Source organism: Globicephala melas, chromosome 5 (genome assembly GCF_963455315.2).
Source record: "Globicephala melas chromosome 5, mGloMel1.2, whole genome shotgun sequence".
NCBI classification, from domain to species: domain Eukaryota; kingdom Metazoa; phylum Chordata; class Mammalia; order Artiodactyla; family Delphinidae; genus Globicephala; species Globicephala melas.
In genome coordinates this window covers 16538587-16565712 of record NC_083318.1, presented here as the reverse complement: position 1 = coordinate 16565712, position 27126 = coordinate 16538587, and the positions used below count along the sequence as shown (strand labels likewise).

Genomic DNA, 27126 nt, shown 5'->3' with positions numbered 1-27126 from the left:
TATAACCATACAAAGTATTTGAACTGAAAAGTAGTTCATTTTTCTATGCTTTGCTTGTTTCTTTTGTGTTTACTATTTCCTTGAGTCTTGTTATAAGTTCATGAGTAGGGTGGAGAGGAAGGGGTTAATATGTCTGCCACTCTGAAATTACTACCCACAACCGAAATCACAGCTTAGTTTCTCTCAAAACACATGTTTGCCATTTTTAATCACAGACTCAGTGATTAAGAATGGAATGAAAAAGAGACATGACCAAGGAGCAATTCAAATAAACAAAGATTAAGATGTTGTGATATGTTTATAAAGACTAGAGACATCTGGAATATTCCAGCTAAATAGTACAGATAATGCACCCTTTCTTTTAATAAGAGCTTTGAGTACCATAAAATATCAAAATGCTTAAGTACTACTTCGATCCTCTGTTATTTTTCCTTTGTTTTCTAGTATATGCCAAGTCCTGAGATTTTTCTTTATTCCAATTATATTGTGCACACTACTTCTGACTCATTTTAGATTTTAATCTTCTTTAATTAAGGAGACTCTATATTGTGTTCAAACAGTACCATGTTAATCAAATCTCCATCAATTATGCTTGTCATGTGTCTATTCACTTAGAACACTCTCTATCCAAAAGGAAGATATGTGATGTTAAAGAGGAGGTAAACATTCTGATTCTAACCATAGAATTTCTCCTTTACTTGAAAGAGAAACGAAAGTGGAATAATTTTTATCACTTGTGATTGTATCAGCCAACATCCAGTTGCAGGAACTGTTAGGCAGTCCAGCTGTTTCAAGAACATTTAGGGAAGTAGGTGCTTTCAGAATTGTTGGGGGCATGGTGATAGAAACAGAAAAGCCCCACTGTGGGCACTGTGACTTCTGCCACAATCAGCAAGGTAGAAAAACAGGAGGTCCCCATTGGAATAATTAACTTCACCAACACACCATAGTAGCTGCAATTCAAGGGTTAGGAATTTGTGGCAACAGCAAATGATACAATTGTTGGTTCTCTACACACATAGACTGGACACTTGCACACCACTGTGGAACTGCATCCACGACTGTGCTAGCTGGCAGAGAAAGGGCTAAAGTAAAATGAAGATGGTCTCTGCCCATGTTTGCCTAACAAATTCCAAGTGCTTGCATTTAAATAGAGGACCATTGCATGAAGAACCGTGGATGAGAAGGTGTCTGAAGAAAAGCCTCTAGAAATGCACACTAGAGGTAGGCTGGAAGGTTTGAATGGAAGGTGAATGTCAAGCCACAACACTCACCATAGTGTTTTGATTTTTTTTTTTAATGTCTCCTGTTTTTTACTCTTTTCAATACCCTCTTCTGAGCCCCCTGGAATCATCTGTGAGTACCACCCTTTACCACATTTTAGAAAACAATGTTTTAAACTGTAGAGTTCAAAACACTTATTACTGCTTTTTAAAATTATATATATTTTAAAAATTTTAGGTATCCTATCTGGGATGAAATTGAGCAGACTTCTGTTGAATACTTCCTGAATTTCAGACATGATGCTAGATTCAGAGAAAAGAAAATTATTTATCTGCTCTGCTCCAGTGGCATTATGCCAATTGATACAACATAATTAGGACAAAGAAGTAGAAGGAAGAGCAGAAAGAGGAAACTAGAATTAAAGTTTTATGAATAGTCTCTGGATAAAGGAAAGAATTAAAAATTTAAAACAAAGGTAGGTGTTTATAAAGGAGAACAAATTGATTAACAATATCAGCAACAACCAAAAAATTAGATCTGAGACCCCAATTGATTAAATCGACAACAAACATGAATAATTTCTTTTAAAAAAAGGAAAACAAATAGCTCATATATGAAAAATAAAATAGAAATACATGTTGAAAGAAGACACGTTTTTAATCCCCTGTAAAGAGACCAGGATTTAAGACATGTTATATTCAAATGTATTTGTTTCTTTGTTTTGCTGGGAGGAGAACTCTGATATACTTTGGTTTCAATTATAAATTGATACATTATTTATGGAATGTGACTTGGCAATAAGTAATAAAGGTCCTTAAAAGTTTAAATTATTTAAAAAATTTCTGCAATTTGACTAAACATGGCAGAAGCTGTGTCTGTTTTATTCATTATTGTCTTCCCTCTGTAGCTTTTAAAGTACCTGACACAGTTACTTTTCAATAAATTTTGTTTGGAGGAGTGACGGATAATTATCAAAGCATGCATTTAACAGCAAAATAAGCTGGAAAAATCCTGAAGGTCAACATTGAAGGAACAATTAATAATTTTTGGCCTATTCATATTACAAATAGTATCCATCTAATAAAACAATATTTACAAAAAATTATTACAATGGCAAGGAAATGCTCATTAGGCAATAACACAAAATAAAGGTATCTTATAGTAGTCTATATTTCATCATCTCAAATAAAGTTAAAATAGAAAAAAGATAAAATGTTAGCTGTGGGTCAAGATTATTTGTTTTCGACTCCCTTTTTCAAGAGCACCAGAATCACAACTAACTGCTGAAAAATCATCGACAGGAAGACACTGGAACTCACCAAAAAAGATACCTCACATCCAAAGACAAAGGAGAAACCATAATGAGATGGTAGGAGGGGCACAATCACAATAAAATCAAATCCCATAACTGCTGGGAGGATGACTCACAAACTGGAGAACACTTACACCACAGAAGTCCACCCACTGGAGTGAAGGTTCTGAGCCCCACGTCAGGCTTCCCAACCTGGGAGTCTGGCAATGGGAGGAGAAATTCCTAGAGAATCAGACTTTGAAGGCTAGTGGGATTTGATTGCAAGACTTCAACAGGGCTGGGGGAAACAGAGACTCCACCCTTTGAGGGCACACACAAAGTAGTGTGTGCATCAGGACCCAGGGGAAGGAGCAGTGACCCCATAGGAGACTGAACCAGACCTACCTGCTAGTGCTGGAGGGTCTCCTGCAGAGGCAGGGGGTGGCTGTGGCTCACTACGAGGACAAGGACATTGGCAGCAGAAGTTCTGGGAAGTACTCCTAGGCATGAGCACTCCCAGAGTCTGCCATTAGCCCCACCAAAGAGCACGGGTAGGCTCCAGTGTTGGGTTGCCACAGGCCAAACAACCAAGAAGGAGGGAATCCAGCCACACCCATCAGCAGCCAAGCAGATTAAAGTTTTACTGAGCTCTTCCCACAAGAGCAACACCCAGCTCTACCCACCACCAGTCCCTCCCATCAGGAAACTTTCAGAAGCCTCTTAAATAGCCTCATCCACCAGAGGGCAGACAGCAGAAGCAAGAAGAACTATAATCCCGCAACCTGTGGAACAAAAACCATATTCACAGATAGACAAGATGAAAAGGCAGAGGGCTATGTACCAGATGAAGGAACAAGATAAAACCTCAGAAAAACAACTAAATGAAGTAGAGATAGGCAACCTTCCAGAAAAAGAATTCACAATAATGATAGTGAAGATGATCCAAGACCTTGGAAAAAGAATGGAGGCAAAGATCGAGAAGATGCAAGAAATGTTTAAGAAAGACCTAGAAAAATTAAAGAACAAACAAAGAGATGAACAATACAATAACTGAAATGAAAAATACACTAGAAGGAATCAATAGCAGAATAACTGAGGCAGAAGAACGGATAAATGACCTGGAAGACAGAATGGTGTAATTCCCTGCCATAGAACAGAATAAAGAAAAAAGAATGAAAAGAAATGAAGACAGCTTAAGAGACCTCTGGGACAACATTAAACGCAACAACATTCACATTATGGGGGTCCCAGAAGGAGAAGAGAGAGAGGAAGGACCCGAGAAAATATTTGAAGAGATTATAGTTGAAAACTTCCCTAACATGGGAAAGGAAATAGTCACCCAAGGCCAGGAGCATGGAGTCCCAGGCAGGATAAACCCAAGGAGAAACATGCTGAGACACATAGTAATCAAATTAACAAAAATTAAAGACAATGAAAAATTATTGAAAGCAACAAGGGAAATATGACAAATAATATACAAGGGAGCTCCCATAAGGTTAACAACTGATTTCTCAGTAGAAACTGTACAAGCCAGAGGGAGTGGCATGATATACTTAAAGTGATGAAAGAGAAGAACCTACAACCAAGATTACTCTACCTGGCAAGGATCTCATTCAGATTCAACAGAGAAATCAAAAGCTTTACAGACAAGCAAAAGCTAAGAGAATTCAGCACCACCACAATAGCTCTACAACAAATGTTAAAGGAACTTCTCTAAGTGGGAAACATAAGAGAAGAAAAGGACCTACAAAAACAAACATATAAAAATTAAGAAAATGGTAATAGGAAAATGCATATCTATAATTACCTTAAACATGAATGGATTAAATGCTTCAACCAAAAGACACAGGCTCACTGAATGGATACAAAAACAAGACCCATATATATGCTGTCTATAAGAGACCCACTTCAGACCTAGGGACACATACGGACTGAAAGTGAGGGGATGGAAAAAGATATCCCATGCAAATGGAAATCAAAAGAAAGCTGGAGTAGCAATACTCATATCAGACAAAATAGCCTTTAAAACAAAGAATGTTACAAAGACAAGGAAGGATACTACATAATGATCAAGGGATCAATCCAAGAAGAAGATATAACAATTATAAATATATGTGCACCCAACATAGGAGCACCTCAATACATAAGGCAACTGCTAACAGCTATAAAAGAGGAAATCGACAGTAACACAATAATAGTGGGGGACTTTAACACCTCATTTGCACCAATGGACAGATCAACCAAACAGAAAATTAATAAGGAAACACAAGTTTTAAATGACACAATAGACCAGATAGATTTAATTGATATTCATAGGACATTCCATGCAAAAACAAAAGATTACACTTTCTTCTCAAGTGCGCATGGAACATTCTCCAGGATAGATCACATCTTGGGTCACAATCAAGCCTCAGTAAATTTAGCAATATTGAAATCATATTAAGCATCTTTTCTGACCACAATACTATGAGATTAGAAATCAATTACAGGGAAAAAAACATAAAAAACAGAAACACATGGAGAGTAAAGAATACATTACTAAATAACCAAGATATCACTGAATAAATCAAAGAGGAACTCAAAAAATACCTAGAGACAAATGACAATGAAATCACGATGATCCAAAACATATGGGATGCAGCAAAAGCAGTTCTAAGAGGGAAGTTTATAGTAATACAAGCCTACCTCAAGAAACAAGAAAAATCTCAAATAAACAATCTAACCTTACATCTAAAGGAACTAGAGAAAGAAGAACAAACAACACCCAAAGTTAGTAGAAGGAAAGAAATCATAAAGTTCAAAGCAGAAATAAATGAAATGGAAACAAAGAAAACAATAGCAAAGATCAATAAAACTAAAAGCTAGTTCTCTGAGAAGATAAACAAAATTGATAAACCATTAGACAGACTCATCAAGAAAAAGAGGGAGAGAACTCAAATCAATAAAATTAGAAATGAAAAAGGAGAAGTTACAACGGACACAGCAGAATTACAAAGCATCCTAAGAGACTATTACAAGCAACTCTATGCCAATAAAATGGACAACCTGGAAGAAATGGACAAATTCTTAGAAAGGTATAACTTTCCAAGACTGAACCAGGAAGAAATAGAAAATATGAACAGACCAATCACAAGTAATGAAATTGAAACTGTGATTAAAAATCTTCCAACAAACAAAGTCCAGGACCAGATAGCATCACAGGTGAATTCTATCAAACATTTATCACCCATCCTTCTCAAACTCTTCCAAAAAACTGCAGAGGAAAGAGCACTCCCAAACTCATTCTATGAGGCCACCATCACCCTGATACCAAAATCAGACAAAGATACTACAAAAAAAGAAAATTACAGACCAATATCACTGATGAATATAGATGCAAAAATCCTCAACAAAATACTAGAAAACAGAATCCAACAACACATTAAAAGGATCATACACCATGATAAAGTGGGATTTATCCCAGGGATGCAAGGATTCTTCAATATATGCAAATCAATCAATGTGATACATCATATTAACAAATTGAACAATAAAAACCATATGATCATCTCAATAGATGCAGAAAAAGCTTTTGAAAAAATTCAACACCGGTTTATGATTGAAAACTCTCCAGAAAGTCAGCATAGAGGGAACCTACCTCAACAAAATAAAGGCCACATATTACAAACCCACAGCAAACATCATTCTCAATGGTGAAAAACTGAAAGCCTTTCCTCTAAAATCAGGAACAAGACAAGGATGTCCACTCTCGCCACTATTATTCAACATAGTTTTGGAAGTCCTAGCCACGGCAATCAGTGAAAAAGAAATAAAAGGAATACAAATTGGAAAAGAAGAAGTAAAACTGTCACTGTTTGCAGATGACATGATACTATACATAGAGAATCCTAAAGATTCTACTAGAATCTACTAGATTCTAGAAAACTACTAGAGCTAATCAATGAATTTGGTAAAGTTGCAGGATACAAAATTAATGCACGGAAATCTCTTGCATTCCTATACACTAATGGTGAAAAATCTGAAAGAGAAATTAAGGAAACATTCCCATTTACCACTGCAACAAAAAGAATAAAATACCTAGGAATAAACCTACCTAGGGAGACAAAAGACCTGTATGCAGAAAACTATAAGACACTGATGAAAGAAATTAAAGATGATACAAATAGATGGAGAGATATACCATGCTCTTGGATGGGAAGAATCAACATTGTGAAAATGACTATACTACCCAAAGCAATCTACAGATTCAATGCAACCCCTATCAAATTACCAATGGCATTTTTTACAGAACTAGAACAAAAAATCTTAAAATTTGTATGGAGACACAAAAGACCCTGAATAGCCAAAGCAGTCTTAAGGGAAAAAAACGGAGCTGGAGGAATCAGACTCCCTGACTTCAGACTATACTACAAAGCTACAATAATCAAGACAATATGGTACTGGCACAAAAACAGAAATATAGATCAATGGAACAGGATAGAAAGCCCAGAGATAAACCGATGCACCTATGGTCAACTAATCTATGACAAAGTAGGCAAGGACATACAATGGAGAAAAGACAGCCTCTTCAGTAAGTGGTGCTGGGAAAACTGGACAGCTACCTGTAAAAGAATGAAATTAGAACACTCCTTAACACCATACACAAAAATAAACTCAAAATGGATTAGAGACCTAAATGTAAGCTTGCACACTATAAATCTCTTGGAGGAAAACATAGGAAGAACACTCTCTGACATAAATCACAGCAAGATCTTTTTTGATCCACCTCCTAGGGTAATGGAAATAAAAACAAAAATAAACAAATTGGACCTAATGAAACTTAAAAGCTTTTGCAAAGCAAAGGAAACTACAACCAAGATGAAAAGACAACCCTCAGAATTGGAGAAAATGTTTGCAAGTGAATCAACGCACAAAAGATTAACCTCCAAAATATATAAACAACTCATGTAGCTCAATATTAAAATAACAAACAACCCAATCCAAAAATGGGCAGAAGACCTAAATAGACATTTCTACAAAGAAGACATACAGATGGCCAAGAAGCACATGAAAATCTGTTCAACATCACTAATTATTAGAGAAATGCAAATCAAAACTACAATGAGGTATCACTTCACACCAGTTAGAATGGGCATCATCAGAAAATCTACAAACAACAAATGCTGGAAAGGGTGTGGAGAAAAGGGGACGCTCTTGCACTGTTGGTGGGAATGTAAATTGATACAGCCACTATGGAGAACAGTATGGAGGTTCCTTAACAAAGTAAAAATAGAACTACCATATGATGCAACAATCCCACTACTGAGCATATACCCAGAGAAAACCATATTTCAAAAAGACACATGCACCCCAATGTTTATTATAGCACTATTTACAATAGCCAGGTCATGGAAGCAACCTAAATGCCCATTGACAGACGAATGGATAAAGAAGTGGTGGTACATATATACAATGGAATATTACTCAGCCATAAAAAGGAATGAAATTGGGTCATTCGTAGAGACGTGGATGGATCTAGAGACTGTCATACAGAGTGAAATAAGTCAGAAAGAGAAAAACAAATATCATATATTAACTCATATATGTGGAACCTAGAAAAATGGTACAGATGAACCAGTTTGCAGACACAGATGTAGAGAACAAATGTACGGACACCACGGGGGGAAAGTGGCAGTGGGGTAGTGGTGGTGTGATGAATTGGGAGATTGAGATTGACATATATACACTAATATGTATAAAGTGGATAACTAATAAGAACCTGCTGTATAAAAATATAAATAAAATAAAATCCAAAAATGCAAAACAGAATTGTTTTCTTAGCATCAACTCTTCTGGCAGGACTCTCATAATTCTCCATACACCTATTGTTGATGGAAGTTACAGTTCAAATTGTTCTGTATTTCCAAATGTTTTCACATGTTACAAGTCTAGTAAACCTAGAGTGAATATCATATCATTTTACTTATCTCTTCTCCATGACAAATATATATATGTGTATATATATATATATTAGAGGTATCTATTTTCTTAATTCTCGTTATATTCTAGCATGAAATTCAACATCAGAGTATTTTAATGCAGCCATTAATTATTACCCATATTAATATATTTTTGTTTGAGATAAATTGTATACCTATACCTAATCAAGATTAAAAGATAACCAACCCATGATATGCATATTTCAACAAAAGAGTAGCTTGTCACAGTTGTTGGACTGAGCAGTTTCTCCAAATTATGGTAGGTAATTACTAGTTTGTGGCAAATGCCACAGTATTCAGAAACCTACTCTCACATATAGTGTAAGCAATTTCCATTCCAGTGGGTTTGCTCACATATTCACATGTAGTATATTATGAAGGATTTTAAAGCTAACCCTTCATTTTGTTTCTCCCATAAGTGTGATGTTAAAAAATATGATTTTAGTTTCCATGATGTAGTTTCAGATTTATTTACATACACTGGTGGTTCCACAATCTTTGGAAATTGAACACTGGCCAGAAAAAGATGGGTAAACATATATATTGTATAATTATATATATATATATATATATATATATATAAATTATATAAAGGGGATATGGAAAATGGAAGGAGAAAGCTAAGCACCAAGTAATAAGGGCCAGAAAATTTTTATAGAGACTAGAAAAGATAAGTGTTTATAAAAAAATAGTTTTTGCCTCTACTGTATGTTGCCTTGAGGCTATTATTGTCTGCTTCACTGCAGACACTGGCAGCAGTAGCCAAGACAACAGTGTTCACATGAAATAAGTGCATTCTGAAGAGCTGCCCTTAGGTATTGAATATCCCATCTTACTCTCTAAAAATCCCTAAGACCATGGATTACAATTTAGGGAGATTGTCACTTCCCAATCATACTATACCTCAAAGTTTAAAATTTAAGATTACAAAAGGTCAGATGGTAAAAAGAAAAGAAATGCAGTGTTTGTAAAACAGACAGAAATTTTGAATCATATTCAAAATACTGACTCTATATACGTGTACATATATATGTAAAAAAAGATTACAAATGGGAATGACCAGCAATGGTCATCTGGTGGAGTTTTCAGCACAAGGCTTATCTCTTATGCTCTAAAACAGTGGTCAGCAAATGACAGCCTGCAGGCCAAATTGGGCCTGGTTCCTGTTTTTGTAAATAAATTTTTGTTGGAACACAGCCATACCCAATAATTTCCATAATATCTATAGCTGCTGTCACATTATAAGGGGAAGTTGAAATGGTATGACAGAGACTGTCTGATTTTCAAAACCTAAAATATTTACTATCTTCTCTTTCACAGAAAAAATTTGCCAGCCCCTGTCTTAAACTCACACACTGAGATCTGACCTTTGATCCCTCCTCAACACAGATAGACAATTAATGGATAGACATTTATTGTCAATATAAAACAAGAATTAAATTTCATTTAAAAATGAGTGAAGTATAAATATTTGGTCAGTACGAAAAATTTTGAGTTGATGTAAAGAGAACAAAAGATTAAACAGTGGTAGATTGGATATACCTGAAGACCAAATTAGTGAGTTGGTACATCAGATTAAGGAATTTTCCCAGAAAACATCAAGAAAAGCTAAAGAGACCTGACTTATGGATAAGTACCAAATGATAAGATTTCTCAAAGGAGAAAAAACAAATGAATAAAGGAAACTATTTGAAGAAATAAGGAAGATAGACTTCCCATTCTGGTAATATGCCAGGCTATTATTTACTACTAAAAACTACTAAAATTACTAAATTTTAAAATATTTTCTTAAAAGATCAAAAAGCTGACATGATATTAGAGTTAGGAATTATCATATCTAGTCTAGATAAGAAGCCATAGAAGTAAGCTCAACATTGAAGTAGTTTTTGCCTTAAGGACATTTACCAAACTTCACAAATATGAGCTTTGACTTTTAAGGTGTGGTAAAGTGTGAGAGCTAAGAGAAAAAGCCCAGGCTTCTCTGAAGGTGTGGAGTTTAATAGGAAACTTCTCTTATTAAAGTTGGAGCTCCTAAATCATAAGTCTTAAGTTAACTAGTCCTAAGATAACTAGTTATCTATGCAGGTATACCTAGTCAACCTGCCTTCTCCAAAATATTGAAAATAATATTGCCTTGGCAATGATTAGACTGAGGTGTGGAGAAGGGGGAAACCATCCCTAAGAAGTTGAAGCCCCAAGGCAGCACTCAAAATCACATTACTGAGGAGGTGCATAAAAAAACCCTCAAGTTGTAAATTCACCATATTTAATTATTCTAAGATTCAACATGTTTTTGGTCCTATTTTAATATTTAGCAGTTAGGATGTATGTTATATCTGCTAAAGGCCTGGCAGCAATTGTGACTTAATTATCATCAACTATATAGCAAACATGCAGTGTTAGTAGGTTAGAAAAAAATCACAGACAAAATGGAGCACTTTTTCAATAAATGCTATACCACTTTGAGCTGGATTTTCAATGTGAAAAAGATCTAAGATGGCCTTGTTCAATTTATTTTGCTTATAGTTTCCTTCTCATACATATAGAAGAATGACATGACAAAAATCTAAATGAGGGTAAAACTGTCTTTAAATAAAACTCCAAAATGATGAGAAAGCATTTTTTATGGTTTACTTGGCAGTGTTACCTTGTGATTCATAAAGTGTTATTGCTCTTTTGCTGTTGCCATCTTAGCTTCAGTGAAAACAGTAGTTGTTGCAGACTAGTAGCAACTCACAAGAACCTAATGGAAGCATACCCAGCTCTTCTTTACAAGAGCACACCAATCCCAAGCCTCAAGGAATAGCATAAATAACTTACCAATTAAAATGACCACTTCAGGGACTTCCCTGGTGGCACAGTGGTTAAGAATCTGCCTGCCAAAGCAGGGGACATGGGTTCAATCCCTGGTCTGGGAAGATCCCACATGTTGTGGAGCAACTAAGCCCATGCACCACAACAATTGAGCCTGCTCTCTAGAGCCTGTGAGCCACAACTACTGACCCTGCATGCCACAACTACTGAAGCCCACATGCCTAGATCCCGTGCTCCACAACAGGAGAAGCCACCACAATGAGAAGCCCGCACACTGCAACAAAGAGTAGCCCCCACTTGCTGCAACTAGAGAAAGCCCGCACACAGCAACGAAGACCCAATGCAGCCAAAAATAAATAAATTTATTAAAAAAAAAAGACCAGTTCATATTCAAACGTAAATACTCACACAAGGAAACAATTTACTATGAGCTAAAACTAGCAATAAAAATGGAAAGCATAGGGCTTCCCTGGTGGCGCAGTGGTTGAGAGTCCGCCTGCCGATGCAGGGGACACGGGTTCGTGCCCCGGTTTGGGAAGATCCCACATGCCGCGGAGCGGCTGGACCTGTGAGCCATGGCTGCAGAGCCTGTGCGTCTGGAGCCTGTGCTCCACAACGGGAGAGGCCACAACAGTGAGAGGCCGGCGTACTGCAAAAAAAAAAAAAGGAAAGCATAAACATTAAATATGCCTGATACTGGAATCTTCAGATACCTATCTAAATAACATCTAAAACTATGTTTAACATGTTCAAAGGAATGAAAAACAAGCTTGAAAATATCTGAAGGGGATAGCTAACTTCAAAACACATCAAGATGTTAAGGTATAAGAATTCAGTAATTAAACTTATAATTAAATAGATGAATTTAAAAGTAGGTTAAACATAGCTAAAGACAGAATTAGTGAACTGGATGACAAGTCAGAAAAAATTATTCAAAATTAAGCATAGAGAAAAGAAAAGAGAAGATATTAAACTGATAATTGAGATATACAAGATATCGTGAGAAGTCTTAATATGTGTCTAAGTAAAGTTCCAGAAGGAAGAACAAGGAGAAGAAAACAAGGAGTAATATCTGCAAATACAAATATAAAGGCTGAACATTTTTCAGAAATAATGAAAGAATGATTTGCATCATGAAGACTTCAATTTCCAGGCAAGATTACAAAAACATTTTACACCTACACACATAGCAAAGCAAAACTGCAAAACATCAAAAATACAGAGGCATTTCAGGAAGAATCAGTGAAAAGTGACAGATTACCTTGATCAAGAGATTAAAAAGGAATAAGAATTAGATTGACAGAAAAATGAAAGCCAAACTTCTGTATAATTAAACTGTGCTGATAAATACAGTGATGATTCTGAATCATGTGAATTAAACTATCAATGTGTAGTATTAGAAATACCCTAATTTATTTCCTTTAAATACCCTTTTTCATATTTGCACTAGAATGGCATATGACAAAAAATTTATAGCTAAGTGACTCATTAATTTTGAATTTATAATTTTATTCTTAAAGAAAAAATATTTCAAGAATGGGGCACTATAAAGTGTTTCTACCAACAGCTTCCATTCCAAAGGAAACTCAGAAAAACGTATTTCGGGCAGAACGCAAGAGATCCAGGATAGGATGTTTGTGATAGAGGAAAGATCAAAACACAACAAACTGTGTTAAATACGTTATTGCCTTTTTAAAAATAAAAATGTTATGCAAGATTAAAATTTAAATAAAGAATTAAAAAGCAACACCAAATTAAGAGGTAAATTGACAAGTAAATGAATGTATTTAAAAATTTATTGTTCAAGAAGTGCCCTTTTTCCTTAAGGCATTGAACTATTTAAGACTTTGAGAAGAATATTTTTTTTAAATTTCTTGAAGTAAAATGAAAATAGCCAAAACAGAGCATATATCACCCAAAGTATTAGCAGAAAGTGAAAGAAATATCTAATTAATTTAAGAAAAAGGAGAGAAGCACAGAAATAAAAAGATAAAACTGGAGAAAAATAGCAGCACACAAAGTTAGATAGGAGATTTAAACAGGAATGTGAGTAGTTATACTAAATGTAAATAGACTAAATGCTCCAGTTAAGAAGCAATGATGATAAAAAAATATCAGTGAATGCATTTTCATATATAATGCTGTGTCAAAAAGACTTCTAAAACATTAGGGTACAGAAAATACGAGGTGAAAGGATAGGAAAAAAAATCTGTCATGATAGTACCAAAGAATGTTGGTTACCTGTACTTGTAACAGACAAAAATAGACTTTAAGGAAAATACATTATTTGGGATAAAGATAGTCACATCTTAACTAGAAAAGGTTTAATTCATGATGAATATATAAAATTATATATATGTACTTATAAATATATAAACATATAAAATGAGGAATAAATAAAATATAAAATATATATAATAAAATATATATTAATATGCAAAACAAGAATATGCAAAACAAGAATAGCTACATAACTATAAGGAGATTTAAATTTGCAATCACAATGCAGATTTAACATGCCTCCATGCCTCTTTTAGTATCAATACATGAAGCCAACAGAAAATCAGTAATGATATATAAGATCTGAATAGCATAATTAACAAACAGCGTAATGGATGTGGACAGAACACTGAACCCATGAACTGCACAGTTCACATTCTTTTCTGAGTGTAATCAACTTATTTGAAGACTCGCTACAAGATGAGATCACCAAGAGGCAGAGTTTAGAGAATGGACGGTGACAGTTTGTCCCATGAGCCCTGAGGTGCTACATAGTCAAATATCTGAGACTGAAAAGATGAGGCAGGATGGCATCCTGGAAGGGAAATTAATAAAGTTAATCAAGGAGAAGGAAGTGATCAACTGAGACTTTGATACGAAAAATTTTTGAGGATCGCTTTGGGTAAAACTGATTGGGTTAAGATAAGAAGAGAGGACAGAAACTGGAGACTTTTTTTTTTCTCACAGATACTTTGTTTTGCTCTGTTTCTTGATATTTAACATTTTTTTTTGTTTGTTTTGAATTTGTGTTAAAAATGACTGTGGTACACCGGCATGCTGAATTCTTAGACATGCATAGTTACTGTTCCATCTGGGATGTGTTCAGCAACCTTGCAATTAAAAAATGTTTCACAGTCAACCTTTAAGAAGGAGGAGATGCAGAAGAATGAGAAGCAGAAGTAAGTGGAAACCACTTACAAATTAAGTACAAATTGAGTACTTTTCATTGCTATCATATATTCCTTCACATGAGTATTCCGTGCCGTTTGAATGATAGAATTCTTTGAAGAAATGCCACCAGATGGCAGGCACCTTCCCTTTGTATCACAGATACTTTGATTATAACACAATGAAGAAACAGTAACAAAGGGAAGATGGTGAAAGACAGCAGGATTGTTGAAAGAGAGGGCTCTTTATTACTCAACACATATTTAGAAATGTATTTATATATTAAATACAATCTTGTGCTACAGAGGAAACCATAAAATAAGTTACTAAATATTTAAAGTTAAATAAAAGTGAAATCATTACACGTAGCATTTTGTAATTAATATTTTGTGGAGTAAGGCTCATACTCCACAAAATATTAATTAATTAATACTTTGAGGGAAATTTATAGCTTTAAATATATTTATCAGGAAATAAGAAAGTCTAAAATACTGAGTTAAACATTTAGCAAAAAAATCCTATCCACCTGTGGCAATGATACCAAGAGCCAATTATAAGAACCAGTGTTAAACCCATCCCAAATCATGTTAAATTCACATCGGTAATCACAAATATGAAATTTAGCCAATCTGCAAAAACTACAGTCTACTAATTTCAATTCCACATCCAAAAGTTAACCAATATCTAACCCTTCCTACTTCTGAAAGTTTGCCATCTCTGAACTCCATGCTTCCCGATCCTAGGATCAGTTGTCTTCTTGTTCAGAAACACTGCATCCCACAAACACAACTCTCTCTTGTTTAGCAAACAATCAGCTCTTCATTTCAGGTATGGAATGGAGGCCTCTTCCATTCCCCACTACATATCCTTAAACTATTCATTTCCTTTTGAGGACAATTACAAGGATGTTGTTCATTGCAGACTAATCTTTGATGTCAGGGAGTTAGAGGCAACCTGGATGCCTATAACCATGTAAATAGACAGGTTAAGAGTTATGAATACATGCCTTACAGTAAAAGGCAAAAGTCAGAAACAATAATTTAGAGGAACACATAACAACATGTGTAAACCTTAAAAATAGCTCTTTGTAGAAAGACACAAAAGAGGATGATACACATACACAGTATAACCCAAACCATTTATCTCAATTAAAAATACAGGACAACTAAATAATACATATTTTGCAAAAGCATGGAACCAAAAAGTACACATTCCACTTATTAGAATGTTTGCCTCTGGGAGTCCTGTAACAGGACTGAAGAATGATAAGGAGAAAAGAGGAAAGCAGAATAAGGTAAGGTGAGCAAAGTATAATAAAGAGTAAAGTGAGGGACGGGAGGGGAAGGATGGGAGAGGAAGGGAGAGGAGGGGAGTGGAGGGGAAGGGAAGGCAGGAATTGGAAGGGAAGGGAAAAAAGAAGGAGAGGAGAGGAGAAGGAAGAGAGGGAAAGGAAGGGGAAGAGAAGAGCAGGGAGAGAAGGGAGAAGAACGGAAGAAGGGAGAAAGGAAGGGGAAGAAGGGAGGGAAGGGGAGAAGAGAGGAATAGAAAGGAAGAAGCAGCGGGAGAATACTTTTCTGGGACGATGTTGCTAATGTGATATGAATTGTAGAGTATGATTAACCTAAGCTTCTTTACCTAGGGTCTAAAACATGAAAGTAATTTCAGACATTTAATGAAGTAATGATGGTAATTGTATACAGACCAGGATAACAAATTCTTACAAAAACTATTTGTTTTAATGTATGCTCTAAACTTCAAATGAGCTGTGTTCTCTAGTTTCTTTCATGCTTGGACATAAAAAAAAAAAATTTTCCCCTACAGTTTACTAAAATTGATGAATATCTTCTCTCTTAGAAGCATGTAATTTTATGTTTATTGAAAGTTTTCACTAAATAACCCTTTTCTTAAAATAATTAAGCTTTTTGTGGAAAAGCAAAAATAAACTTTGCTTTTTCACACATATAATTACAATGTGTCTTGATTTGATTTGATTTGATTTTGTTGGGGGCATCCTTACATTTTATCATGCATTATATTACTAGAATTTCTGAAATCCAAGGGAGAAAAATTAAATATAATAAAAGCTTTATTCTTGTCTTTTATTAAAACCATTCTCTATATTATACCTTAAATTATGTACCTATGTGTACATAGATTGTAATTTTATGTGTAGGTTTTATCTATAAACGAATGTGTTACTTTAATGTAGTTATCATGGAAAGTGTCCATTTATTTGAATAACCATGCCATTGTCTAAATCATTTTTGATAGTCTTTATTCAGAATGTTCAAAAAATTATTTTATGTACTGAATATATGTACATTTTTTGTATTACTTAACTTTGTCATATCTTGTTTTTTTACTTAAAAATATATATTGCACTTCCTATTCCACAAAATAAATGATTTTTACCCATTTCCCCAATATTAAATTCACTCATAAGTGATGCAAATTTAATACTATTGAGACTAAATAAGAAGATGATCCCACAGGCTTTCCAAACAAACAATAAAACAGAAAAAAGTACCTGATCCCCTACAAGTATCTAAGTGTTTTCTTTCTACTGTTTCCTACCTGAATGACTGAACTGTGGCACATTAGTAAACAATATACAAGTAAGTAAGAAAACCCTCTTAAAATCACACATCATAGCCATGGTTTGTAAAAATTTCTGCTTTCACTTTAGTTAATCAACAAATCTTTGTGTGTTAATTTACATCAAAATAAAGACTATAATATATTGGCAGAGATACGAGTTTTGAGAAAATGCTTAAAAATATCTCTCTTTTAAAAGAATAGCTTCCAATGCTTTCACAAGTTTTCAAGGCCTAAAAATACAAAAATGGTGAAATTTAACTTTCTTGTCTGTTTCCAATTCACCCATTATATGTACCATATACATCAGTATCTACAGTAGAGGAAAATGCAGAAGTAAATATTCTAACCTAAACAAATGTTTCCATATATCAGTTTTGGGCTACAGGCTGTCTGGATCAGAGGACTTGAATTTGCTCTCTGCCTTATTGCTTAAAAAAGGTTTTTGTTTTGTTTTGTTTTTAACCGTAAGTAAAGAAAGGCACTAGGAGATTCCTAAAGATCTTTTTTCTTTGCTACTATCCCTAGGCAAGAAGGAGGAATTAGCCTTGTAACCAGATCCTTCTGTCTCTGCATTTAATTTTAAGCAAGAAACCAGACTGCTAAAAATGTAAGATGGACAGAGAACAGCAGAGGGCAGTATTTACTCATGGCTGAATCATCTCCGAACTCAGAAGTTTTAAATTTGGAGGGGTCACTGTGGCTGAAACGTATGACACATGCCCTGTATTTGCATTACTTGGCTTAAATTCTTATTTTCTAAACGGTTGTCCTTAAAGGGGAAATAATACTGACCTGGTTCCTAGTCCCTTTTTTTTTTTCTTTGAAGAATACCACAAAAATTAGCTACAGTAATCTGAGTAACTTGCGTGGCACGTGGGTAATTTTAAAATTTAAATTTCATTCTATTTATTTCTATTTCCTCATATCTGTCTTTTCCCCAGATAAAAACCAAACCAAAGCAAAAAGAAACAAACCTTCACCAGGATTCCTTTGGCTTTAAAATGTCTAGGGGGAAATACTCCAACGGAGATCAAAATTCCAAACTTTGCAATAGGAAGAGACCTCCATCTTCCCAAAGGGCTACCATTGTTATTGTTGAAACTCTAAGGTTTGGCTACTGACACCTGGGATCCATTTGGGACAGGAAACAAAACAGAGTTCCCCTGGCTTTTCCTATAGGAAATCCAAAGTGCCGTCGGTACCGAGGCCTTGGTGCCCCTACTCACCTGGAAGTGGAGACAGGTTTAGGGTTAGATCTGGACTGCAATTATCTCGCTCTGTAGACAGAGGAGGAATGGGGAAGATTTGGTTTGGATACTGCCGGATCGTACTGTAGAGCTACTCCCTCCCCTCTCATCGAAAGAGAAGGGGCAGGAAACGGTTAAAGCAAATCTGCGCTCTGCATTCCCAGACAGGCTTTGCTTAATCCTTCTTCCCGCTCTAATAGACCTTCACCCCCTGCCTTTCTTTTATTTCCCTCGACCCCCCCTTACCCCTGAGTTATTACTAGCATAACAACCTAACGGTCTTCCCCCAGAACCCATCACTAAAGTTATTTATCTGCAAACCTGACCCCACCCCCATCTATTCGGCGGCAGCTTTTTGCTGTTATTGCTCAGATGCCGGCCAAGATGTGACCAAAAAGAAAAAAAAAAAAAGGGTATAAAAAACCCCACCCCACCCCCTTCTCAGCGCCTCCTACCCGCCGAGCTCCCACACCCCACAGCCTACAGTCCTCCGAGAGGCTGGAGTGATTAGCATCCCGAGAAGCCAGTCGGAGGCAGAAGAAGCCGGAGAGCGCTCGCGGTAGGAGTGCCGGGCGGGGCTGCTTTAGCTCCGGCCCAATGGGGCTGGGGCGAGGGAGGGGCAGTAGGTGACAGCACGGGGAGCTAGGGGGAGTCCGGGCAAACTAAAGTGCGGGGATCAATGAGTGGCGAGCAAAGTTTCTGAGTCCTGCTCCAGCTCGCGGTCTTCCCTCCCCCTCTGTTTGTGTTTCGACAACGCGGTGTGTGTGTGTGTGTGTGTGTGCGCGTGTACGCGTGTGTGCGCGCGCGCGTGCGGCGGGGAAGGGGCGGGGAGAGTGTGAGGGAGCAGCCGGAGGTTGAGAGGGGCTCGCGGAGCTCCAGCTCCACAGCGGTACAACCTTCAGCCCGGGCAGGCGAGAGGGAGAGCGCTGACAGCCGCCGTCCCGAGCTGCCGCGGGCGCCGCCAGAGCCCAGCGCCGACTTCCCCGCCTCCACCGCCAACGGTGAAGGAGAAAGAGGGATCCACCACCCCCCCGCCCCAAACCAAAAGCCTTGTGGATTACAAAGTGAAACTGACACGGGACAATAAAAGCAAAGGCAAAGGGCACGAGGTCAGGGGCGAGGCGCACTAGAGTGGGCTTCTGACTGGGGCCGCCGGAGAAGGAGTCCCCTGGCATGGTGAGGGGAGGGGACTCGGGGACAGCGCGCTGCTCCTGCCCGACCCCGGCGAGGCCGAGAAGAAAGCGGGACCTGCGCTCGATTTGGATGTACAAATAATGGGTCGGCAGGCGTCCCGGCAGAGGTAAAAAAAAAAAAAAAAATGCTGAGGCGCGCTGGATTTTGCCTGTGCCCAACTAAGGGCTCGAAGCCGCAGCAGGGGCGGCGGCGGCTTCTGCTGGAGGAGAAGGGACGGAGCTGAGCGCTCCCGGGTACCGGAACCTAGCGCCAAAGCGAGCGCTTGGAACGCAGTTTGCTAGCTGCCCGCGCTCAGACGCCGCCGCCTGGGCCTCAGCGGCCACTTCTGCAGCCCTGTTGGAGGGGCGTTGCAGCCTCGTTCTTGAGGAGAGGGGACTCGAGGAAATCCCTCGTCTCCAGCTTTTGGGAAAGCAATTTGATAATCTCCAGGTTCCCCATCGCCCCCTCCCCAGTGCGCAGTTGTTCTGTCCACACACCGCTACGGACGTTTGTCCTTCCCTCTTCAGTTTCTTCGCCTTGGGTAAGTTCTAAAGTTTCTGAAGACAATTGTTTGCAATGATTCCTCATATACCTTAAGTACAGGCAACCTCTCCCAACTCACATCCACCCAGCCGAAAACGCTCAGACTTTCTGGATTCGAGAACAAAGTGAAGGGGGAAAATATAGGAGGTTTGAGAAACTTTTCTGGGGACTCGTCAACAAACAGGAGTGCCCCGAGGGATGCCCTGCCGCTTTTCCTCAAGGCATCTCTCCCGCGCTAAGCGTCCAGATGGCTACCTGGAGCCTTTTGCTGATGCGACTTGCTTCTGCTGGACTGGAGGTTCTTTGAAATAGCAGAGCTCCCAGACAGATACATCGGCTGCATGTTTGCTGGTGCCTACTTGATCCCTGTCATTATCACTCTTTTTTGCCTCACCTCTTCCTTCTCTTTATCACACCGTTCCAGGGAGCCAGGACCATGGACTTGGCAGCAGACAGGGCTCCTGGCCGCCCGTGGCTCCCGCTGCCCACTTTATCATTATTTCAGCTCCTTCGCGTCTTTTGGCTGCTGTCACTGCTACCGCAGCCGGCCCGGGTCAGCGGGGCCGAGCAGCGCCAGGTGTTTGAGGTGCTGGAGGAGCAACCTCCCGGCACGCTGGTGGGTACCATCCAGACGCGCCCAGGCTTCACCTACCGACTCAGCGAAAGCCACGCCCTGTTTGCCATAAACAGTAGCACCGGGGCCCTGTACACCACTGCCACCATCGACCGCGAGAGCCTACCCAGCGACGTGATCAACCTGGTGGTTCTTTCCAGCTCACCCACCTACCCCACCGAAGTGCGAGTGTTGGTGCGGGACCTCAATGACAACGCCCCGGTCTTCCCTGAACCCTCGATTGTGGTCACTTTCAAGGAGGACAGTAGCAGCGGGCGGCAAGTCATCTTAGATACGGCCACCGACTCAGACATCGGCTCCAATGGTGTGGACCACCGGTCCTATCGCATCGTCCAGGGCAACGAGGCGGGTCGCTTCCGCCTGGACATCACCCTGAACCCGAGTGGCGAGGGCGCGTTCCTGCATCTGGTGTCCAAGGGCGGGCTGGACCGCGAGGTCACGCCGCAGTACCAACTACTGGTGGAAGTGGAGGACAAGGGAGAGCCGAAGCGGCGGGGCTACCTTCAGGTAAACGTAACTGTGCAGGACATTAACGACAACCCCCCAGTTTTTGGTAGTTCCCACTACCAGGCGGGGGTGCCTGAGGACGCGGCGGTGGGCTCCAGCGTCCTCCAGGTGGCGGCAGCGGACGCGGACGAGGGCACCAACGCGGATATCCGCTACCGGCTGCAGGACGAGGGGACCCCCTTCCAAATGGACCCCGAAACTGGGCTTATCACGGTGCGGGAGCCCCTGGACTTCGAGGCCCGGCGCCAGTACTCGCTTACCGTGCAGGCTATGGACCGAGGCGTGCCTTCCCTCACTGGGCGCGCCGAGGCGCTGATTCAGCTGCTGGACGTCAACGACAACGACCCTGTGGTGAAATTCCGCTACTTCCCTGCCACCTCACGCTACGCCTCGGTAGATGAGAATGCTCAGGTGGGCACTGTGGTGGCTCTGCTCACCGTGACGGACGCAGACTCCCCCGCGGCCAACGGGAACATCTCTGTGCAGATTCTTGGGGGCAACGAGCAGCGCCACTTTGAGGTGCAGAGCAGCAAAGTGCCGAACCTGAGCCTCATCAAAGTAGCCAGCGCCCTGGACCGGGAGCGCATCCCTTCTTACAACCTAACAGTTTCTGTCTCTGATAACTACGGGGCGCCCCCTGGCGCAGCGGTTCAGGCGCGCTCTTCTGTGGCGAGCTTGGTGATTTTCGTCAATGACATCAATGACCACCCTCCCGTCTTTGCCCAACAAGTGTACAGAGTGAACCTGAGCGAGGAGGCGCCCCCAGGAAGCTATGTGAGTGGAGTGTCTGCCACTGACGGCGACTCTGGTCTCAATGCTAATCTGCGTTACAGCATTGTCTCTGGGAACGGACTAGGTTGGTTCCACATCAGTGAACACAGCGGCCTGGTGACCACTGGGTTTGCTGGGGGCTTGGACCGTGAACTCGCTTCCCAGATTGTACTGAATATCAGTGCTCGGGACCAGGGGGTTCACCCCAAGGTTTCCTATGCCCAGCTTGTAGTCACCCTCCTGGATGTGAATGATGAAAAGCCAGTATTTACCCAGCTGGAAGGATATGAGGTGTCTGTGGTTGAGAATGCCCCAACAGGGACTGAACTACTGGTGCTTGGGGCAACTGATGGGGACCTGGGTGACAATGGGACAGTGCGTTTCTCCCTCCAAGAGTCTGAGACTGACCAGAGGTCCTTCCGCCTGCATCCTGTGTCGGGGAGGTTGAGTACTATCTCCTCCTTGGACAGAGAAGAGCAAGCTTTCTACTCCCTGTTGGTTCTGGCCACAGATCTGGGCTCCCCTCCCCAGTCATCAATGGCTCGAATCAATGTGAGCCTCCTGGATATTAATGACAACAGCCCTGTGTTCTACCCAGTCCAGTACTTTGCTCATATTCAGGAGAATGAGCCTGGAGGTAGCTACATCACCACAGTGTCTGCCACTGACCCAGACCTGGGTCTCAATGGAACTGTCAAATATAGTATATCAGCTGGGGACAGGTCTCGGTTTCAGGTCAATGCTCAGAGTGGGGTTATTTCTACAAGAATGGCCCTAGACAGAGAAGAAAAAACTGCTTACCAGTTGCAAATAGTGGCTACCGATGGTGGCAATTTACAGTCTCCAAACCAGGCAATAGTAACCATCACTGTATTGGACACTCAAGACAACCCACCTGTATTCAGCCAGGCTGCCTACAGCTTCGTGGTCTTTGAGAATGTGGCTCTGGGATATCATGTGGGTAGTGTGTCTGCATCCACCATGGATCTCAATTCCAACATCAGTTATCTCATTACTACTGGGGATCAGAAAGGTATGTTTGCTATCAACCAGGTCACTGGGCAGCTTACCACAGCAAGTGTGATTGACAGAGAAGAGCAATCCTTTTATCAGCTGAAAGTAGTAGCCAGTGGGGGCACAGTGACTGGAGACACTATGGTTAACATAACAGTTAAGGATTTAAATGACAACTCTCCCCATTTCCTTCAGGCAGTAGAGAGTGTGAATGTGGTAGAGAACTGGCAGGCAGGTCACAGCATTTTCCAAGCCAAAGCTGTGGACCCTGATGAAGGTGTCAATGGCATGGTACTCTATAGCCTGAAGCAAAACCCCAAGAACCTCTTTACTATCAATGAAAGGAATGGTAATATTAGTCTGCTAGGACCCCTGGATGTTCACGCTGGTTCCTACCAGATAGAGATCTTGGCATCTGATGTGGGTGTTCCTCAGCTCTCCTCTAGTTTCATCTTAACAGTTTATGTCCATGATGTAAATGACAACCCACCAGTGTTTGACCAACTTTCTTATGAGGTCACCCTTTCTGAGTCAGAACCTGTGAATTCTCGATTCTTTAAAGTGCAAGCTTTTGATAAGGATTCAGGAGCAAATGGTGAAATTGCATACAGCATTGCTGAAGGCAATACAGGGGATGCTTTTGGCATATTCCCAGATGGTCAATTGTATATAAAAAGTGAACTGGACCGTGAACTTCAAGACAGATATGTTTTACTGGTTGTTGCTTCTGACAGAGCAGTGGAACCCCTTAGTGCTACTGTGAATGTTACTGTAATTTTAGAAGATGTAAATGATAACAGACCTCTTTTTAACAGTACCAATTACACATTTTACTTTGAGGAAGAACAGAGAGCTGGGTCGTTTGTGGGCAAAGTAAGTGCTATAGATAAAGACTTCGGGCCAAATGGAGAAGTAAGGTATTCTTTTGAAATGGTGCAGCCAGATTTTGAGCTGCATGCAATTAGTGGGGAAATTACAAATACTCATCAGTTTGACAGGGAGTCTCTTATGAGGCGGAGAGGGACTGCAGTGTTTAGCTTTACAGTCACTGCAACAGATCAGGGGCTCCCTCAGCCTCTCAAGGATCAGGCCACAGTACATGTTTACATGAAGGACATAAACGATAATGCTCCCAAGTTTTTAAAAGACTTTTACCAAGCGACAATATCAGAGTCAGCAGCCAACCTGACACAAGTCTTAAGAGTATCTGCCTCAGATGTTGATGAAGGTAATAATGGACTTATTCATTATTCTGTAATAAAAGGAAATGAAGAAAGACAGTTTGCTATAGACAGTACCTCTGGTCAGGTGACACTTATTGGCAAATTAGACTATGAAGCAACAGCTGCCTATTCCCTTGTAATTCAAGCAGTGGATTCAGGGGCAGTTTCCCTCAATTCGACTTGTACCTTAAATATTGATATTTTAGATGAAAATGACAATACCCCTTCTTTCCCTAAATCAACACTATTTGTTGATGTTTTGGAAAACATGAGAATTGGTGAACTCGTGTCCTCTGTTACTGCAACTGATTCAGATTCAGGTGACAATGCTGACTTACATTACAGTATTACTGGGACTAACAATCATGGAACTTTCAGCATTAGCCCAAACACTGGGAGTATTTTTCTTGCCAAAAAATTGGACTTTGAAACACAGTCTTTGTACAAATTAAATATAACAGCAAAAGACCAAGGAAGGCCTCCTCGTTCATCTACAATGTCAGTGGTTATACATGTGAGAGACTTTAATGACAATCCTCCTAGCTTCCCTCCTGGGGATATTTTCAAGTCTATTGTTGAGAACATTCCCATTGGAACGTCTGTCATTTCAGTGACTGCCCATGACCCTGATGCAGACATTAATGGGCAACTCTGCTATACGATCATCCAACAGATGCCAAGGGGCAACCACTTTGGCATAGATGAAGTCAAAGGTACTATCTATACAAATGCCGAAATAGATCGGGAATTTGCTAATCTCTTTGAGTTAACTGTAAAAGCCAATGATCAAGCTGTGCCTATTGAAACTAGACGGTATGCTTTGAAAAACGTGACCATTTTGGTTACAGACCTCAATGACAATGTTCCAATGTTTATATCACAAAATGCCCTGGCTGCCGACCCTTCAGCTGTGATTGGTTCTGTTCTGACAACAATTATGGCTGCCGACCCAGATGAAGGGGCGAATGGAGAGGTGGAGTACGAGATCATCAATGGGGACACAGACACCTTCATTGTGGATCGTTATAGTGGAGACTTGAGAGTGGCTTCAGCGCTGGTGCCTTCTCAGCTGATCTATAATCTCATAGTCTCAGCAACAGACCTTGGCCCTGAAAGGAGGAAATCAACCACTGAATTGACCGTCATTCTTCAGGGCCTTGATGGACCTGTTTTTACACAACCCAAATATATCACTATTTTGAAGGAAGGAGAACCCATTGGCACCAATGTGATATCAATAGAAGCAGCTAGCCCTAGAGGATCTGAAGCCCCCGTGGAGTATTATATTGTTTCAGTCCGTTGTGAAGAAAAAACTGTGGGACGTCTCTTTACTATTGGACGACAAACTGGCATAATTCAGACTGCAGCCATTCTGGACCGCGAACAAGGAGCCTGTCTTTACCTGGTGGATGTTTATGCCATAGAAAAATCAACTGCTTTTCCCAGAACACAGAGAGCAGAGGTAATGATTTTGTCATCCCTTATGATTATTTGTTGATGTGTTTTTTAGGAAGATTGTTCTCTTTATATTTACTTTCTATAGTAATTTACCTTTACTGTTGATTGTTCATTTTACTGACAGGAGCATATAAAAATGTTCTGTCACACAGACTAACAAGAATTACATGCAATTTAGCCTCAATCCTGATCAAAACCAAACAATGGACAGTTTTTACCTTATATTTCATCTCACACCATGATATGTGTAAGGCTAATGAGAGCTCTTTAGCCATTTCAGAAGTACAAAAAAAAATATTCATTTATCTAAGTTACATCACCGCACTAAACTAAACACCTCACAGTAAGGAAGTCTACCAGAGAATGAGCAATTTCAGACTTAAGAAATCCGTATTCCAAAATGAAGAGCTTTGGTAGAAATCAGCATTATAGCATGGCTTTCAAGGGGGAGTGGCTGTGGACTGACAGTTTACATCAGGACGGTATTAACTTTCACATCCTCAGCAGTCTTGGCAGTTTCTTTGTAGACAGTGACTAATTTCAATGTGCTGGGCCAAGTTTGGGGAGATTCCTGATTTCACCTGCCTTCACATTTTAGGCACTATCTTCTGACTTAGAGTAATCCTCTCTCTTCCCTCTTGAACTAAAGCATGTAATGTGCTGTGAATGATCAGAGATTAGAAGCTGTTTCTTGAGACAAAACTGTGTTGTTCAATGCCATGGTATAGGTACAAGTTGTTCTGTCTGCTGATGAGCAAGAAACTAGTGTTTCAAAGCATAAGCCAAAAGATTTCAAGCTTGGCCTTTCCCGGGGTATATTTTTGGCTGTTACTACCTCAGTGTTTCATTGATTTGCTTTTTAATTGAACTGCTTCCAATGTTGTTCTGATAATCAACTAGAAATGATATAGCTGTACTCTGGAAAGCTCGTTTGCCATTTCCTAAGTTCTCTCTCCTCACTCCCTTCAAAGAGATTCTGGTGTCACTCAGCCAAAAACACAAAATATCAAATGTGGTTGTGATACTCGGCAGTAACCCAGACACAACATGCTAGTGAAACTGAGGCTCATGTGTTTGTTTTCTTGCTTTTTTTTCTTGTTTTTACAGAGGTGAGGGGTTTTCTTCATTTAAAAATGTTCATTTATTATTATTATCTTTCTGAATCCCCTGTGATTTTTTTCTCATGTTAGCTAGCTATGTCTATTCTATGGATGGAACAGTATATTCATGGCCTAGAGGATATTAGAGATATAATTAGAGATATAATTCTTAGAGATAAAATTTTAAGTGGAATTCAGTTTTATCTTATACACATAGACCTGAAGAAACTTTTAACCCATATGTCCTCTTTTACCTAATTAGTTTTTTAAAGATCTTAACATACGTCTTACTTATTGAGCTATTTGGTTTAACTCAGGCTATGATTTACATGTAATTTTATTTTGATTTGGGGTTATTCCTCCCTTAAACCCACTCCCTGGCT

The 27126-nt window shown here is 39.6% G+C and overlaps 1 protein-coding gene and 1 long non-coding RNA gene across 3 annotated transcripts in view; one reads left to right on the top strand and one right to left on the bottom strand.

Moving 5' to 3' along the window:
- Positions 1 to 21765, bottom strand: part of LOC132597333 (uncharacterized) — a 378699-nt gene extending 356934 nt beyond the window's left edge. For both annotated transcript variants that reach the window (XR_009563923.1, XR_009563922.1), the window contains exon 1: positions 21438 to 21765. This is a non-coding gene — a long non-coding RNA (uncharacterized lncRNA). The remainder of the gene's footprint in view (positions 1 to 21437) is intronic.
- FAT4 (FAT atypical cadherin 4) overlaps positions 20473 to 27126 on the top strand; it is a 171610-nt gene continuing 164956 nt past the window's right edge. The window contains exon 1 of the mRNA XM_060298962.1: positions 20473 to 25647. Coding sequence (XP_060154945.1) covers positions 20473 to 25647 — 5175 coding nt within the window. The remainder of the gene's footprint in view (positions 25648 to 27126) is intronic.